We start from the raw sequence: 19246 nt of genomic DNA, 5'->3' as shown, positions 1-19246 counted from the left end.
GCCAGAAGGAAGTGGCACAATATTCAAAATGTTGAAAGAAAAAACTTCCAATCAAGAATACTCTTCCTGGAACAACTGTCCTTCAGAACTGAAGGAGAGATAAAGAGATTTTCAAGAAGCAAAAGCAAAAGGGGTTCATTGACACTAGACTGGCCTAACAAGAATTATGAAAGAAATTTCTCTAAGCTAAAACAAAAGGGTACTAACAGGAAAACAGAAGACAGTAAAAGCACACCGGTTAATCACTTAAAAAGCTAGTATAAAGGTTAAAAGACAAAAACAGTAAATAATTGCAACTACAATAATTTTTAATGGACACATAAGATTAAAAGATGTAAACTGTGACCAAAAACAAAATGGGGGGGGGTGGTAAATGTAGAGATTTAGAAAGAATTCAAACTTACATTGTTATCTACTTAGCACTGCTTTCTGTAAGCCTGATGGCAATCACACAGCAAAAACACAAAAGATAAAGGAATCTAAGTATTGCTGTTGTTTAATCTCTAAGTCATGTCCAAATCTTTTTTGATTCCATGGAGTGCAGCCCACCAGGCTCCTCTGTCTATGGGATTTCCCAGGCAAGAATGCTGGAGTGGGTTGCCATTTCCTTCTCCAGGAGATCTTCCCAAACCAGCGGCTGAACCTCTTTCTCCTACATTGTAGGTGGATTCTTTACCACTGAGCCACCAGGGAAGCCCCATCTAAGCATGCCATTATAGAAAACCAAATAAAGACAGACAAATACTGTATGACCTTACTTATGTAGAATCTAAAGAAACAAGCAAATTCATGGAGACAGAGAATAGGCAGGGCTTTTGAGTGGAGGTCGGTAGTGAAATGGGTGAAAGGGGCAAAAGGCACAAAGTTCAAGTTATAAAATAAGTAAGTCCTGGGGATATAATATACAGTGTGGTGACTGTAATTAAACATTGCGGTGATCCTTTCACAATAGATACAAATATTGAATCATTATGTTGTGCTCCTGAATTTGATACAGTGTGATATGTCAATATTAATTCAAAAAAACAAAAACCAATAACAAAACCCAACAACAACAGACAGGGGAGCAAGGGCTGCTACTTTTTAAGGGATGCCAGAGAAGCTGAAAAAGAGTCAGCTAAATTTTTTAAGTCCTAAGAATGAGAGGGAAAGGGACAAACTCTAGACTCAAGATGTAGAAGAAAAAATGTGCCAGTAAGAAGTCTTCTATACAGTGAACAGAAGGGTACATGAAATAAAGGAGGCTGAAAAATCTCACCACTGGGGACTGTGCTACTACTGTGGCAATAGAGTTAAATTTAATCAAGCATTTAGGACACCAACTATTATACTACTGATTTTATGAAGGAAAAACTCCGTGGCTTAAAACAATATAAACTTACTGCCTTTAGTTGGTGTGGGTCAGAAATCTGGGCATGGCATAGCTGAGTCCTCTAGATCTGGGTCTCTCACAAGGCTGTAGTCATCTGATGGCTCAACTTGGGGAGGATTTGCTTCCATATTTACTCAAGTGGTTATATTAGCAGGATCCAGTTACTTGTGGTTATTGGATTGAGGGACTCAGTTCCTTGCTGGCTATTAGATGGACATCTTCCTCAGTCCCTTGCTATGTAGGCTTCTCCATAGGGCAGCTCAGAGCAAGCAAACAAAAGAGGACGAGAGAATGAGGAAGCCAGGAGCCAGAATGTTTTTTGACATCTCATCACTTTTGCCATATTCTCTTTGTTGGAAGGAAGTCCCCAGGTCTGACCCACACTCAAGGGGAGGCAGTTATAAGAGGGTGTGAACACAGACAGGCTGGATCATTGGAGCCATCCTAGATTCTGCCAACCACATGGGCAAAACCAGGGTCTGACTCTGCCTAGAATAGAAATGTTTGACAGATAAGTGTTTGTATTCCAGCATTAAGGAGGGTGTACATGTTTCTTACCTTGCTTGCTTATGTTGAGTGTTATGCTAAGAAAAATTGAAGAAGTCCTTAAAAATTGAATAGGTGATCTAATGAAAATGACGTGGTGAAGGAGTTAGCAGATTGTAAAATAAAAACCAAGAACTAAGAGAAAGAAAAAGAAAACTATTATACAAAGGAAATGTGGGCCAACAAAGTAGAATTCTACTTAAGCACTGTTATATTAATTAATTTATATTTTAAGCATTAAAATATTCTCAAGCGACCCAAGAGATAGGTCCAGACAAATGGAATAGTTCCCATGATAAACTGCCTTATAAGGACACCCTAGAGTCCTAAGACAAAATTAGAATGATCCTATCCACCAAAAAATATTTGTGAAGGTGACAAACCTCCACACTGGAATGTGTCATTGTAAGAAACTTTTAGGGACAATTTGCAAAGACTCCCTTATATTTAAAATGAGCAAACTATGTACGCAAGCACTTTGTTTCTTTAAAAGGAGGAGTCTGAGAGGAGGAAGAAAAATCACAATGTTGGGGGGGGAATATTTTAGAAGAGGCTTTTTCTTTCCCAATCTAGGCCTGTTGGCCTGGGCCCTGCCCATCTCTGAGGCCCCCTCTCCCCGCACTCAGGGTTTAGCACCTCAAACTGCAGCCACATGTGTTTCCTTGCCTGTCAATTAAAACAGCAGCTTCTCCCCTAACCTCACTTCATTCAGGTCTGTGCTCAAACCTCACCTACATACAAAGAACTTCCCCGACTACTATCTAAAATATCATTCGCTTCTGTGCTTTTGTTTTTCTTTATAGGAGTTACCACTTTCTGACATGGGTTTCTTTACTTGTTTACTGCCCGTCACTTCCACTGAGTTAAGACTTATATCACCTGGAAAAGAAAGCCGTTGGCTCTCCTCAATAATGTATGTAGGGTAAATAAAAGAATAAAATAAAATAAGAGCCCATAAAAAACACGACAGGAGAAGAGCCTAACAGAAAGTGGGAGGAAAATGTGAGGAAGGACGAGCAATTACAGTTTGCCAGATATATGCTAATCTAAATTCATGCACGAGAGAATATTTGTATTTGTGTGCAACGTGTGACTTATTTTTTAAATGTTCTGAAAGAGTCAAATAAGCTAATCTACTTGAAAATACTTAAGACAGAATTTAAATCTGCGCTCACAGCACCACGGTCTTCCAGACGCGCGCTCATTTCTCTGATTTTCTCAGGAGACTGAGCGCACCCTCCCTCTTATAAAATGTATTCTTGTCGCTATCTGATTGGCTGTCCCTCCCAGGCTCTCCTTTCTCGTTGGTTGTTCCCCCTGTCCTTCACTTCCGGATCCAAGCTCTTCATTTGTCTGCTGCCGCAGACCGTGGCTGCAGGCGGCACTTCAGCCGGAGTAGTTCCCCGGTGACGTCAAAGGCGCTGTCTGCCCACATTCCAGGGCATGGGCGGGGACTTCCCGCAGTCCCTGCCTTTGGGCGGAGAGCAAGACTTTTGATTGGATAGGGCAGCGAGGTGATCATCCGATTGGTCCCCGCTCTGGAGGGAGGTGGAATCTTAGCTGCGTCCTGGAGCAGAGCTGAGGAGCCCTGGGGAGTCTCAAAGTTTTGAGTCTGGAGCAGTAGCGGAGAGTGGGCTTATTGAGAGGGGCTTTTCTTGGGATGAAAACTGATCTCCTGCCTTTATTTTGGATAAACACCCTGGTTTATTCTCCTCAGCCTACGATCTGATCTCTGGACAATCTGTCTCCTCAGGAGATTCTCAGATCTTCGAGGACACTGGACCCGGAGCCCTTGGCAATTCTCTCTGAGGCAGAGGAGCGAACGTTTTGCTTCCTAAGTGATAAGCTACACGCATACGCACGCACACACAGGCACACACACAGGCACACACCCTCACTCGGAGGCGGATCTCGCCCTCCGAGGCCGCGCAGTCCGCTCCCCTCCTGCGCTCAGCATCCTCGGCCCAGCGCGCCTCGGACCACCATGGAGGTGCTGGAGAGCGGGGAGCAGAGCGTCCTGCAGTGGGACCGCAAGCTGAGTGAGCTGTCAGAGCCCGGGGAGACCGAGGCTCTCATGTACCACACGGTGAGGACTCGGCGGGCCGGGGAAGGGGCGGCTGGAGCGGGGGAATTGTCATCAACGGAACAGCTCGGGACCAGGAACTGGGAAGGGAGTGTTTGGGAAGAGCCTTCCCAGAATGGAGCAGTCTGGGAGAGGTGTGGTTTTTCTAGCTGAAAGGTGAAGGTGGGCCGCTGGCCCTTTAAAATTTTTGATAACAGTAACGACCCTTTGTGTTCCTTTAGCAACTTATACTCTTCCCCGAGGGCTTTTCACGTCTGCTATTTCATTTCCTATTGCTCCATAAAGCTGGGGTAGATGGTTTGATCATCTGTTTCGTTTGCTACTGATTTTTGTGGGAAGCTTTAAAAAAACTGGACAAAACAAAGTAGCAGTTTCTTTCCTTCGCGGTCATATTCTCTCCCTCTCCTTTACTTTTTGGTTTGTATTTTAAGAAATATACCTCTGTGTATGTGTGTGTGTCTTGAAAAAAGGCCCCTTCCTTTTAGAAGAAAGACTGCTTTATTTGACTCCTTGAACCATGCAGCCAAGAAGTCTGCTTCCTCCTCCTTCAGAGGAAAGATCAGCAAAGGGGTATGGAAAATCTGAGACAGTGCACATTTCGGAAAGGATTTGGGGAAGGTGGGACAGCTCATCAGTTCCTTGCTCAGCCTTATGCCCCAGTCGACCCCTTTGGGCATTAAACTCTCATAGAACACACACATTTCTTTAAAAGTTTTCAATTTTGAGTGTTCAGTATTAAATTTGCAACATGAAATTTTGTTTACAACAGCCAGCACTGAGACTATGACTTTATTGTGAGATCTCTTTGTTTCTATTTTCTTTTTACAAATGCAGATTTTGTATTGAGAGAGGGAGGGAGAAATACTAATAAAAGGAGAAGCTTGGCTGTTGCCTCTTTATGATTCTTTTAGTGGGGTCAGTGCCAGGATATTTGAAACTTTTGCAAAATGGCCTGCAGGCTCCACCTCTCTGGCCTTGGCCTCTGGCTGACGTTATTTTGGGAAAAGGGAGGAGGGCCTCCCTGTGATTCCCACCAAGGCATTTGTGGTGGCTGAGAATGGCTTGTTGAAAACAGGCCAAGGGCAGGCTGAGAGGGAGTGGAAGCCCATGCTGGCTCAAAAGCCAGATGTGTGGTGTGATCTTCTGGGCTGGGCTGACCAGCCTGTCCCGAGCAGACCACGTGGGCTGCGTTTGGACTAGGGGGCCCAGATGTGCTTCCTGTTGCCAAGATAGAACTGAGAGTGGGTTGGCCCTCAAATATCTCCTGATAGTATCTCCAGATGTTTCTCCTGAGGAGGGCCACACTTTAACCATGTGCGAGGGGCAGCTCTTCTCTTTTGTCCTCATGAATGCTGTGAAAATGTCTCATCCAGCAGCTGTAATGCTTTGGGTTGTCTTTCTGCTGGTGGGATAAATTATGTGCAGCGTCCACATTCCCTTCCTTGCGCCTCAGGACTTATTTGTGAGATCTCAGGGTTTGAGATGCTACGTGTGACCATGGCATTAACTCCAGGCAGAACTGCTCGGACTGGCTCACATCTTTATGCACAGTTTCAGGAGTAAAGACCTTACCTTTTTCTTTGTAGTAAGAGCTTCGTTTTTGTCTGTCATTGTGATGAAGCAGTGACGGGTGATTATTTTTCTTCTAATTTGATTTTTTTTTTCAATTATTTTTTATGTCTGCCACTTAGGGACTTGTCTCTCTTCTGGGCAGCTCTCATATAAAATACCACTTGTCATTGTTGCAAGTCATGGCCCACAAACTGAGTATATGAATTAGTGTTGAAAGATGAGATTTAGTAGCACAGAAGACTGGATTATATTCCTTCTAAACTAAGGGGAGTTTGGCAGAGATTTCAAAATAGATAACTTTCCCATCTGTTTCTTGAACTCTGTTGAGTATCCAGTTGCAGAGCTGGTTATTATTGCCATTAGTGAAATGGCCTGACCTCCAATTGGAAAAAGGGTGGCCTGATTATGCATTCATTCAAAGATTTATTTGTTCTTTCAGTGAATGGTTGTTGAGTCTCTTCTATGTGCAAAACACTGCTCTAAGCAGTTGTTGTTCAGTTGATAGTCATCTCGGAGTCTTTGCAACCCCATGGAACTGCAGCACACCTGGCTTCCCTATCCTTCACTATCTCCCAGAGTTTGCTCAAACTCATGTCCATTGAATCGGTAATGCCATCCGACCATCTCATCCTCTCTCACCCCCTTCTCCTCTTGCCCTCAAGCAGCTGGGGATTATCAGTGAACAAAAAAAAAATCTCACAGTGCTTGACCTTGAGAAGCTTACACTCTATGCGCGTGTGTGTGTTCAAGGAAAGATAAACAATGAACAATAAGCGTAAGAAGTAAGAGATATAGTATGCCGGACAATAAAATACTATGGAAAAATGAGAGTGAGGTAAGGGGGACAGAGTGAATTGAGTGATGACAATAAGCCTCCCATGCAAAGTGGATCTGAACAGAGGCTTGAAAGAGGGGAGAAGGATCTCAGCAGGTTGAAAAACCAGAGCAAAGGCCCTCAGGTGGGAGTGCATCTGGCATGAGCTTATGGTATCATCACCTTCTGTTTTAGATCCCCCCATTTGGGTCAGTTTTTTCCTTGCAAATGCAGGTTACTCCTCAGGCAAAGTGCCTGTTTTTGGAAAGGCCCACTGAAACTTTGCAAGTTGAGTAGATTAGGCATCACATAGGGGGTAGAGAGCCTGCAGGGAGGGAAAACTGGTAAGGTAATATAGTTACCATCTATTGAACATTTATCATCTGAAAGGGAGGGCTAGCTTCATAGGCCTGCCACCCGTGCTGTCCCACAGGGCCCCGCAATCTGATGCTATGCTGTCGCCATCTTGAAATCCTTAATAATCTTTGAACAAGGGGCTCCACATTTGGATTTTGTATCAGGTTCCATAGATTATGTAGCTAGTTCTGATGAAAGGCATTGTACTTAATGCTTTACAAAAATGATATCTCAATGGAACTTCCCTGTCAGTCCAGTGGTTAAGAATTCCTGCTTCCACTGCTGGGGCATGGATTTGATCCCTGGACTGGGAACTCAGATCCTGCATGTCCTGCGTTGTAGCAAAAAAAAAAAAAAAAACCAACAAAAAAAACCCTCAATGTTCTAATGAAGGAGTTGTTTTACAGATAAAAAAGCTGCAGCTTAATGAGTTGAAGCAAATTGGTAAAGGTCATTTAAACAAACTCAAGTCTGCCTGCCTCCAGCACCCAAGTTCTTGCCCACTGTGCTATATGAATGAAGGATCTAGACTTAAAAGGAACTGAGTCAGGGGATGGGAAAGGATATTTGGGGAGTCAGAAATTGCTGAGTCTGAAGGCAGCTAATATTTAACCAAGGTGGCAGTGCAGCCACCAGCCCTTCCTAGTGTGATCACTCTTTTGCTCTAAATAGGGATTTAGCTACTACATGCATGATTGCTAATGTCTGTTTGGCAAAACTGTCACCTACCTGATTTTAAAAACAGAAGTTGCCAGAGGCTGGGATTGTCACATCTCCCAGGCACCTTCTGTGAGCCATCAGGTGCAATGAAAGGAGTACATAGATTGAATTTGGACTTGCTCATTAGATCCTGAATTATTAGAGCCTTGCAGTTCCTCTTGAAGCTTAAAAATTAGTTCCCATACAGATGATGAGATATAATTTTAAATCAGTGAGTACTTCTTTTGCTGCTGCTGCTACTGCTAAGTCGCTTCCGTCGTGTACTTCTTTTGGATACAGGCTAAAAGTGATTTCATAAAAGATGGCAGATATGAAAATGAGGAGTGTGTATTTTATGGTTTCAAATCATTGTAAGACACCTTGTCAAATTCCCCTTAACCTGCTGGAGTATTGGACATTTTTAACGTTGATGTTGTGTTTCCTCTAAGATTCTGTGCAGATTACACTTCTGGAAATTTACTGTGGGATTTTGCAATTTAAAAAGCAAAACAGTCTATAAATCATATCTATACATATTATTATATATACCAACTATATCTGGGATATAGTCCCTTGGACTGCATGGAGATCAAACCAGTCAATCCTAAAGGAGATCAGCCCTGACTATTCATTGGAAGGACTGATGCTGAAGCTCCTATATTTTGGCCACCTGATGCAGAGCTGACTCATTGGAAAAGATGCTGATGTTGGGAAAGATTGAGGGCAAGAGGAGAAGCGGGTAACAGAGGATGAGATGGTTGGATGGCATCACCGATCCAATGGACATGAGTTTGAGCAAACTCCAGGAGATAGTGAAGGACCGGGAAGCCTGGCGTGCTGCAGTGCATGGGGTCGCAGAGAGTCGGACATGACTTAGCAACTGAACAGCAACAACAATATCTGGGAGGATGCTCAAGAAACATAATTAATGATTTTCTAGTAAGGCGACTTGAGGGACTAGAGGTCAAGAGAGGGAGGGAGAGAGAGGGAGTTGTTTTCACACTATTCCTTTTTTTTTTTTTTTAAAGGAAAGTTATAGTAACCATAAAGTATCATTTATTAAATGGCTATTTGTATTTGATATCTAGCCAAGATCTGGAATATTCTTTGGGGATAGAGTGGATTTTGTGGGTCTGCTAGGTCATGTTGTCTTTTTTTTTTTTTTTTTTAATTAGTTGGAGGCTAATTACTTCACAACATTTCAGTGGGTTTTGTCATACATTGATATGAATCAGCCATAGATTTACACGTATTCCCCATCCCGATCCCCCGTCCCACCTCCCTCTCCACCCGATTCCTCTGGGTCTTCCCAGTGCACCAGGCTGGAGCACTTGTCTCATGCATCCCACCTGGGCTGGTGATCTGTTTCACCCTAGATAATATACATGCTGTTCTTTCGAAACATCCCACCCTCACCTTCTCCCACAGAGTTCAAAAGTCTGTTCTGTATTTCTGTGTCTCTTTTTCTGTTTTGCATATAGGGTTATCGTTACCATCTTTCTAAATTCCATATATATGTGTTAGTATGCTGTAATGTTCTTTATCTTTCTGGCTTACTTCACTCTGTATAATGGGCTCCAGTTTCATCCATCTCATTAGGATTGGTTCAAATGAATTCTTTTTAATGGCTGAGTAATATTCCATGGTGTATATGTACCACAGCTTCCTTATCCATTCATCTGCTGATGGACATCTAGGTTGCTTCCATGTCCTGGCTATTATAAACAGTGCTGTGATGAACATTGGGGTGCACGTGTCTCTTTCAGATCTGGTTTCCTCAGTGTGTATGCCCAGAAGTGGGATTGCTGGGCCATATGGCAGTTCTATTTCCAGTTTTTTAAGGAATCTCCACACTGTTCTCCATAGCGGCTGTACTAGTTTGCATTCCCACCAACAGTGTAGGAGGGTTCCCTTTTCTCCACACCCTCTCCAGCATTTATTGCTTGTAGACTTTTGGATAGCAGCCATCCTGACTGGCGTGTAATGATACCTCATTGTGGTTTTGATTTGCATTTCTCTGATGATGAGTGATGTTGAGCATCTTTTCATGTGTTTGTTAGCCATCTGTATGTCTTCTTTGGAGAAATGTCTGTTTAGATCTTTGGCCCATTTTTTGATTGGGTCATTTATTTTTCTGCAATTGAGCTTCAGGAGTTGCTTGTATACTATTCCTTTTGTACTGTTCAAAGTTTTACCTCCTGAAAGTATTTAGGGATTGAATAATGACAACTTAAAGGCACCACATAAAACTGGACTAGAGGTGATTTTAGCTTCCATTTCCTTGTAGGGATGGGGATCTGATGCTCGCTTAACACTCCCAGAATTGGGGAAGGCCTTGGGTAATGAATAGAGGAAGCAGGTGTGCTTGGGGGAAGAAGGGCTTTGAGGCTGGAAGATTAGCAGTGGATTTGTGTATGATACTCCATGCTCCTGGTAACTTTCTTATGGCTCAGTTTAGCAGTCTGAAAAACAGGGATTTTATCAATGTTTACAATGATTTTTTTTTTTTAAAGGTATATAGTTGGAAATACCAAGTGTTTGCAAAGATAATGACAGAGGTTCTGCTTGGTATTTTATTATCTTACTGAGATATTTCTGAGCTTCCCTGGTGGCTCAGTAGTAAAGAATCTGCTTGCCAATGCAAGATTGGTGAGTTCGATCCCTGGATTGGGCTGATCCCCTGGAGAAGGGCATGGCGACCCACTCCAGTATTCTTGCCTGGAGAATTCCATGGACAGAGCAGCCTGAAAGGCTAGGGTCCATTGGGTCGCAGAGTCAAGACACAGCTTAGGGCCTAAACAACTACAACAAAATAGTCGATTTACAATGTCGTGTTAGTTTCAGGTAGACAGCACAGAGATTTATTTATATATATAATTTTTTTTCTTTCTTCAGATTCTTTTTTCTTATAGGTTATTACAAAATACTGAGTATAGTTTCCCATGCTATAAGTAGATACACACTACTGTTTTATTTATAGCAGTGTCTGTTAATTCCAACCTCCTACTTTAGTTCTGCTCATTTTAAATGCTAAATTTGTGTAAATCGAGTTCTTTGTAGAATTATTTAGTGGTTATAGTGCTTAAATTTTATATCCAGTTGGTTCTTAAAGTTAAATGACTGAGCCCATCAGATATCTGTACCACATCTTCTTCATTCATTCATCTGTCAGATGGCCATCTACCTTGCTTCTATGACCTGGCTATTGTGATACAGCCAATTCACTTTGTTGTACAACAGAAACTAATTCAACACTGTAAACAGTTATAATCCAATAAAAGAAAGACTGAGCCCAGAGGGTTGTAGGTGGGGAGTGAGTTAAGAGGAGGGTCCTCCTGCCTGGGGTGAGAGTGTGAGGCCATCTGGCTTCCACAGCCACAGTGACTGCTGGAAGGCAGGTGCTGACCTCAGAGGCTGGTGCTTTCCCCTCCCTTCTGGTGGCCCAGAGACTTGATAGGGCTCCAGTGGGATATGGGAGTTTTTACTGTGATGTCCATCTCTAACTGTTGGTCCCTGGTCAGATTCTGTGCGAGACTCTGGGTCCTCATGAGTGAGAAGTCATTACTTCTGGTCATCTGACCTCCACCAGCTGAAGAAAGGTAATGAATTCCAGTAGGAGACAGAATTGTGAAGTCAATAGATTATGTCTTGGAGGCCGTATGTCACCTTTCTTCACCTTCACTCCTTTTGTGTTTCCCTCACTTCTTGGACCCCAAGTGCTTGCAGTAATGGTGTTCCCTTTCCAGCTCCTTCTCTTTAATTTTGCTCTCAGGAAAGATTTGATAAGCTTAACACTAAAAATATTAATATTCATAACACTTAACATGTGACCCTCTAAGTGGGCATTTATATTTAACAATAATTACTTCAGATTAAAAGGGTGAATCTCTAAATGCAGAACCCAAGGCAATAGCCAGGTAGAGGAGGGGAGAAGTATTTGGGGAACTCCCTCCACAAGGCAGCCTTGCATTGTGTTACTGATTTAGTGATGATTTAAAGAATTTTCTTTGACGTGGTGAAAAGTTTTTGACTCAATTATATTATTTCCTACAACGTTGTTGTCATGGGGTTGACATGGGTTGGGGGAAGATGGGTTTGGACACGGTTCTAGAAGATGAGAGGGTAATGCTGAGTTTTGTACTTGTTCACTTTCTTGAGAGATCCCTGAGTGATAATCTTCTCTTGAACTGTGATGTGAAGTTGCTCTGGCAGGAGAAATCAGGCCTTGCATCTAGATTAATAATCAAATTAAAGGACAGTGCTTGTAGCTGTGAGCAACTGAAAATTGATTCAGATTGCTTACATAATGAAAGTGAAAGTAAAAGTTGCTCGGTCGAATCCAACTTTTTGCAACTCCATGGACTGTATAGTCCATGGAATTTTCCAGGCCAGAATACTGGAGTGGGTAGGCTTTCCCTTCTCCAGGGGATCTTCCTAACCCAGGGGTCAAACCCAGGTCTCCTGTATCGCAGGAGGATTCTTTACCAGCTGAGCTACCATTTCCTACATTATAAGTGATTAATTATGTTCTGTTGCAAGATGCCTAAAAGTATAGCTACATGTTTGGCTGATTTGTGAGCTCCTCAGTGTCATTGTGGACCTAGATTCCATCTCCAGGTTTCATTTTCAAGTTGTTGGTGACTAGAAAGCAACTCATACCCATATGAGTCTCAAGTATTCAAGATGACAATATCCAGAGGAAGAAGAGAGGTCGTGCCTTGCCTGTGTCTGTTTTTGGGATGGAAGAAACTTTTCAGAAGCCCACCAACTGATTTCTTTAAACTTTATTATCAATGGTTGGCTGACATCATCATTTCTAAATCCCAATGGCTAGAAAGGGATTTACCTGATTGGTTTAAATGCAACCAGCATGACCATTTGTAATGATCATTGCTAAAATAGTCTGAGTTGCTAGACCTTTCCTTCATGAAAAGGTGTGTTCCTTTAGCCAATGGTTGTTTTCCTCATAAAGATGGGCTAGCAAATGTAAGAAGTTTTGAGACTTTTAAATATGAAATAGCTCTGCATGCATGGGCTTTCCAGGTGGTTCAGTGGTAAAGAATGTGCCTGCTGATGCAGGAGACTCATGTTTGATCCCTGGGTCAGGAAGATCCCTTGGAGAAGAAAATGACAACCCATTCCTGTATGCTTGCCTGGGAAATCTCATGGACAGAGGAACCTGGTAGGCTATAGTCCAGTGGAGTTGCGAAACAGTTGGATACAACTTAGCAACTAAACAACTGCAAGGCATGCAAAGGCTGTCATGGAGAGGGTACTGCTGTGTTCCAACTCAGGAAGGAGGAAATGTAGAATTACCTATATTATCTGAACTCTCTGCGTCATGGTCAAATATCAGGGCTGGAGGGAACTAGCCGAGCCTTATTCATGATCACCGTGCAGGACAAGAATGACTTGCTCTGTTTGAGGTCCATGTAACCTCATCTCTGCAGGCAGGAAGCTGGATGTGTTTTCCCAAAGAAGTGTTTTTTTCCAGGTGCACATGGCTGTTCAAACAGGGATAAGGTCAGAGTGTGCTTGTTTGCAGCTTAAACTGCCTGCCTCATCCTGGCATGACTCTGAGCTCTCTGTGGACTGTCTTGGGGCAAATGGCCTAAGGCCTTGGATGGGCATTTGATAGGATTGAGGGCCTATGGCTGCAGGGTGTCTGAATTGCCCAAGTGAGTGAGTTTATGAATGAAGGAGTAGTGTTTACATCCCTACCTCAGTAGAGGCAAGACTGAAAGGAAATGGTGAAATCCATCATTGGTGGCAGCCTTGAGTGTATTCCCCCCATGTGGCTCACCACATGCCCTTCATGGCTCTTTCAAGTGAAGTACCACGTGACCTCATTTTTTCCCCAAATGGAAGTGTCTGAGTTACTCGCGAGGCACTTAGGAGGTGATGGCCCATTTATCTGGGGAGAATCTGAGGCCTTGAACCAAAATGAGAGATGCTTAGCTGTAACACAAGTTCCTTGAAGGCAGGGGACATGACTGTTTTTTCTCTGCTCCCAAACTGATGCTTAAATTGGAGCTCTAGTGCTTTGGCCACCTGATGTGAAGAGCCGGCCCGTTGGAAAAGACCCTGATGCTGGGAAAGATTGAGGGCAAGAGGAGAAGTGGGTGACAGGATGAGATGGTTGAATGGCATCATTGACACAAGGGACATGAGTTTGAGCAAACTCCTCAGTAGTGAGGAGTGAAGGACAGGGAAGCCTGGCATGCCACAGTCCATAGGCTCACAAAGATTTGGACGTGACTTAATGACTGAACAACAGCAACAACCAAGTTCACAATGCTCAGAGATTTGTGGTACTTGTTTAATGCCTGGTTACATAGAGGGAGGCAGTCTTGGAGAAGCTCGATGGCCTTGGTCTCTTCTGTTAATGTATTTTTTTTAAAACTCTGGATGCTTGTGAAAGCCTCTGCAAGTCTGAAAACTTAATATGAAAGTGAGTTGGGTAGTTTGATGTCAGTGACTTTTCTTGTTTAGTTTTGAGAACAAGATGGGAGGTGGGGGGTGATTGTGTAACAGCCCCAGTTTCCACTAGAGTTGAAGGCAGCGTTGTGAAAGGGGTGGGCCTTTGAGCCAGGCAGACTTGGAACCCAGGGCCACTGTGTCTGGTGACCTTGGGCAAGTTCCCTCTCCTCTTTGAGGCTGAGTTTCTTCCCACATATCCGCCAGGCCCATAGTGGGCACACTTTTTCACCCTCTCCCCAGAGTCAAATGTCTTCTTTCTGGGGAGGAGGTGTTCCCATCGCAGGAGTCTGACATCATTCAGGAAGCTCAGGGACCTGTAATTATTCCCTCTCACGCATTTTCATTTCCTCTCCTCCTCAGTTTCTGCCTTCTGCTGTAAACACAGGTCTCTGCCTTGAACACATGTTTGCCAGATGCTATTGGCCCCCTTCCTCTGCTCAGTTTTTCTCTGTTGTTTACTGCCAGGTTTTCTCAGACAAGGGCTGTGGCCTTCACTTCCTCACTTTTTACTTCGGCCTCCTGTATTTTCTGGTTCCTACTGCTGCCTCAGGGGTCTGCAACTTCTCTCCAACCGCTGGATCCACTAATCTCTTCATCCCTACCTGCAAGGCCTCATGGAGACATTTGGCGATATTGACTGACCACATGGTCACCTTGTAACTCCTTTTTGCTTTGGCTTTGGTGACACCTGGAACGCTTCGTGTTTCCTCCTTTGCCGGCTGCCTAACCATCTATTAAATGTGAGCGTTTGGTACTTGATCTTTTGTGCTCTCTTGGGCTCCTCTATTAGCTTCAGTACAGCTGGTTCTCAGATCTTTACATCTGTTAGTTGTCAGTGGATGGAAACTGGGAGATCTTTGGAATATGACCCAAGATTCTTCTGGGCCATCATGAGCTGTCGAGCAGCTCTGGCTGGATGACTTTTGAATCTTCCTGTTGCGGGACTTTGAGAAGAGCTGGGGACACTTTGATCCCCCTGATCATCGCACCCCTGTGATCTTAGGGGATGTTTAGTGACCCGGCTCTACTGAAGAGTAAACCCATGAGACGCTCACAAGTCACCGCTGGGACCCAGCTGTTTCTCAAGTCAGTGTCACCCATCAGATGCAGGCTGGGATGGGCTTGTGCTTATTCCTCAGCTTGGGAAGCCCTTTGTGGTGTTCCACAGTGGTATGTCTAATTTTTTTCTGGGACTAAGTGGAAGGTCCATAAGAAAGTCAGACATCACCTCTTATATCGTGTGCCATTGATCCCTTGGGTGTGTGTAAATGCTGTCAAGCCCAGTTGCAGTTGCCCCGTGTTGAATTGCCTGCCTTTGAGTTGCTCTGTTCTTGTGTATCTAAACTTTATTGACATTATTGAAGAGCTTTTAAAGAGTTGAGATGGGTTACTCTGAGCTACTCAAACGTCTATGCCTCTTTCTTCTTAGAAGTATCTTGGGAAAAAAAAAAAAAAGAAGTATCTTGGAAGAGAGTTTTTCTTTGGTAAACTCACTATAGTACAAGTTACTTCATATCCTCCTCCTTGGGTTATGCTGCTCTAAAATGCAGCATTTGTATTACGGTCCCAGAGGTTCCTTTTAACTCCACTGTTCTGTGCTGAGTATCGTGCTCCCACTCTTGATCTTTAAAAAAGGGTGATTTAAAACAGCAACAACAAAGTTCAGTTGATTGCTTCTTTCGTTTGGGTAACTCAGTGGATATAGTTTTGCATTTCATAGCTTCTTGTCTTCTGACTTAAAAACCTTGCCTCAGTAAAATCCAGACAAAATAAAGAATGGAAAAACAGAGAGGCACAGAGGTAGGAACATTTTTTTTTTAACATCAGAAACACACACACACATAAAACCCTCTTCAGACTTCTTGGCAAGTAAGAGGAGTCTGGGGAAAAAAAAACCTACAAACAGTTTTCTAGTCGTCTGAGTGGAAAATCTTGTTTTTCTTTTTTTTTTAAATAACATTTCATATCTTGGAAATGTCTGAATAGTTTTTGTTTAAAGGGAAATTCCTTTTGGCTGAGAAAGAGCCTGCAGGATTCAAACTGATAGGGCTATGTTTTTAGAAAACTTGAAGGAAACAAGGATTCGTGATGAAAATGCTTTTTCACCGGCCAATTGTGATAAACAGAAATTTAAATCCAAGGTTACCAGTCATAGCATTTGAACGGTTCAGCCATTAACTCCTTCCTTCCCCTTTCTTCCTGTCTGTACATCCTGGGGAAACATCTCCCATTGCTGGTCCTTCCTAAAGGAACTTAGTGATTAGTGAACTGCTTTTCTAAGGCTATGTGTTCTAGGCAGGAGAGTATGCATTCTTGTCCTCATGGTTCTCCCAGCCGAATGGAAAGGAAGATATGTAAATAAGTAATTAAATCACAAGTCATTAAATACCTGGTGTATGCTTTGAAGCCATATTCAAAGTCTTTCTGGAGCATATAGGGTGGAGTAATGGATCTAAAGGAGATGAAGAATTGGAGAGCCTCTCATGAAAAAGATGATGTTTGCATTGGGTCCTGAAGTATAAATAGGAGTTCTCTGGGCCATAGGAATAGTAGGTACAGAGTAGGACTGTATAAAATGTCATAGTTGATTCTGTGACTTCCAAGTCATTTTTTTATCATTTCAGGTAGGTTGTTCTGTGGGGAGTGTTGGGAGATAACGATAAGATCGTACCAAGTTTGCCTGCTTTGTTAACCCATTTGGATATTCTTTTGTGGGCTGCAGGGTGGGCAGCTGTTAAGACTTTTAACTGAAAAAGAGGGGAAGAAATGTGTTTTCGCAAGGAAACCCTAGTGGTTATAAAGGATGGGTTGGAGGGGTGAATTTGTGGCAGCAAGATGATCTGCTGGCTGGTTGTGTCCTTCACGAAAGTAGGACAGGGCACAAGAGGGCCTTGACCTTGTCCATACAGAGCAGCGTACGGATGCAAGAGACGGTTAGGAGCTGGATGCAGAGACTTGGTGGCAGTGGGCCGTGAAGGGATATGGGCGACGTCCTGTTAGCTTTTTGTTTGTTGTGCCGCACATCATTCAGGAGCTTAATTCCCCTACCACGGATTGAATTCATGTCCCCAGCATTAGAAGCTCAGAGTCTCAACCACTGAACCACCAGGGAAGTCCCAGCATCCTGTTTTCTGATGTAGCAGACAGAGTTGATGGTGCTGCTCTTGGTCAAGAAAGGAGGAGTTTGGTGGGGAAGAAAAGGAGTTGAGTTGTGGACATGGCGATATGGTGTGTTCATGGAACATTCGGGAGAGATATCTAAACGGCGTTTGGAAACATGGGTCTGGAGTTCTGGAGAAGGGTCTGGTGATGCCGATTTGAGTGTTATGAGTCTCACGGGGGAGAAGTGAAGCCAGTAGTCCAGGGAGATCAGGGAGAGAGTGAGGAGTAGGAGAGCAGGGCTGAGAATGCAGCCCTGGGGACCTGGGGAGAGTTAGCAGAAGAGAAATCTGCAGATGGCACGCAGAAGGAATCAGCAGAAAAAGTGGAGAAAATCCAGGAAAATCCCATCACAGGGTCCAAAAGAGGGGAGGGTGGCTACAGAGTGGTCAAGATAAAGAAGGACTGTGTGTTCTTCAGCGGCCCGCCGAGCCCTGGACCACTGTGTGGTGTCAGCTCAGGGCGGGACCGTGTCCGGAGTCGCCAAGGCCCCGGGGGTCTATACCTGTGGGCGGCTCTGTGGCTTTGTGCCGATGGAGTGGAGGCCTTGCTGCCAGCCGAGAGCAGAAACTGCAGAAGGGCGGGCTCTGGGAGTAAATATGCGTGGTGGATAATCTATACAACAGTGCCTCTTTCTTTCCTTTTGTTTTTGTAAATTTCATCCTCAAAATTAGCCCTGGAGACTGTCCTGGTGCCTGCGCAGTATTACAGAAGTCCTCTCTTCATTCTCTTCTGACTGAATCCCTGTAGTCCTGACATTGTTCTCATCCTTGAGGAGGAGTTCATGTTGGCGTCCCTTTGTGCATCTGTCATTTACGGGTCTCAGGTTTTGGGGCGTGTAGAAGGAGGGTTCTCTGGACTCTTGATATCTGTATAAGAGGGTTAACAACTGCAACATTCGTTGCTCAGTTGTATCCAACTCGGGCTTCCCTGGTGGCTCAGCTGGTAAAGAATCCACCTGCATTGCAGGAGACCTGGGTTTGATTCCTGGGTTTGGAAGATCCCCTGGAGAATGGAAAGGCTACCCATTCCAGTATTCTGGCCTAGAGAACAGTCCATGGGATCACAAAGAGTTGGACACGACTGAGCGGCTTTCATTTCACTTCATCCAACTCTTTGCAATCCCATGGACTGCAGCCCGCTAGTCTCCCCAGTCCGTGGAATTTCCTAGGCAAGAATGCTGGAGTGTGTTGCCATTCCCTTCTCCAGGGTATCTTCCCCACCCAGGGATTGAACCCAGGCCTCCTGCATTGCAGGCAGATTCTTTACTGTCTGAGCCACCAGGGACTCAGAGAGTTTGAAATTTATCAAATGCCTGTGAAGTTTGAGCATTTTCCTTTCTATATTTCTGCTGACTCTTCCAAATGAGAAAGTATCACGTGGACACAGTAGTTGCCAAAGACGAGTTTGATCACAGAGACATCAACACTATTCACATGGTAGAAAAATACAAAAAAAACCAAATTGGCCCCATTTTTAATGACATAGTAACAGGGGGAAGGTGAGGACAAGTGGTTTTTGTAATAAATGTATGAACCCAAGGGCTTTCCAGTGAGAGGGACATTAAAATAAATGATGCCGCTTCAAAGAAAACATGCAGCTCCAAGCAGTGCCTGTTGTTTCAGGACCTACAAGGGGAACTCTGGGTGGGGGACATCCTCCAGTCCTCCCCATGCCCCCTGCATGCTGTGGCTCAATGCTGTCTTTACTCTCTGCTGCCCTATGTCCAGGATGTCATTTTCAAGGCCCTCAAACCTCCCCGGGAGGTGTAGAACAGGAATGGGAGGAGGACTCTGCTTCCAGGACTGAAGTTGGCCCAAGAAAGAAGAAAGTAGAGGAAAAAAAGAGAATTCTGCATCCTGACTGCACAGGGAAGAAGCAGTGGGGTTCAAGTTAAAAAAAAAAAATAGACAACTTTTTTAGAACAGTTTTAGGTTCACAGACTTCCCTGGTGGTCCAGTGGTTGAGAATTGCCTTGCAGTGCAGGGGACACAAGTTCGGTGCCTGGTTGAGGAACTAAGATCCCACATGCTGTGGGGCCACTAAGGCCATGTACCGCAATTAGAGAGCCTGGGTGTTGCAACTAAGACCCCCTGCAGCCAGCTAAATAGATAAGTAAATCATAAAAATAAAAAATTTTATGTGTTTCCCCAGTGGCTCAGAT

At 43.9% G+C, this 19246-nt stretch overlaps 1 protein-coding gene across 1 annotated transcript in view; it reads left to right on the top strand.

The window, feature by feature from the left end:
* Nucleotides 1-3479: 3479 nt before the first annotated feature.
* Nucleotides 3480-19246, top strand: part of CREB3L2 (cAMP responsive element binding protein 3 like 2) — a 131300-nt gene continuing 115533 nt past the window's right edge. Inside the window, exon 1 of the mRNA XM_043872774.1 lies at nucleotides 3480-4004. Coding sequence (XP_043728709.1) covers nucleotides 3903-4004 — 102 coding nt within the window. The 5' untranslated portion in view covers nucleotides 3480-3902. The remainder of the gene's footprint in view (nucleotides 4005-19246) is intronic.

Source organism: Cervus elaphus, chromosome 18 (genome assembly GCF_910594005.1).
Source record: "Cervus elaphus chromosome 18, mCerEla1.1, whole genome shotgun sequence".
Lineage (NCBI taxonomy): Eukaryota > Metazoa > Chordata > Mammalia > Artiodactyla > Cervidae > Cervus > Cervus elaphus.
This window is presented reverse-complemented; position numbering and strand designations above follow the sequence as displayed.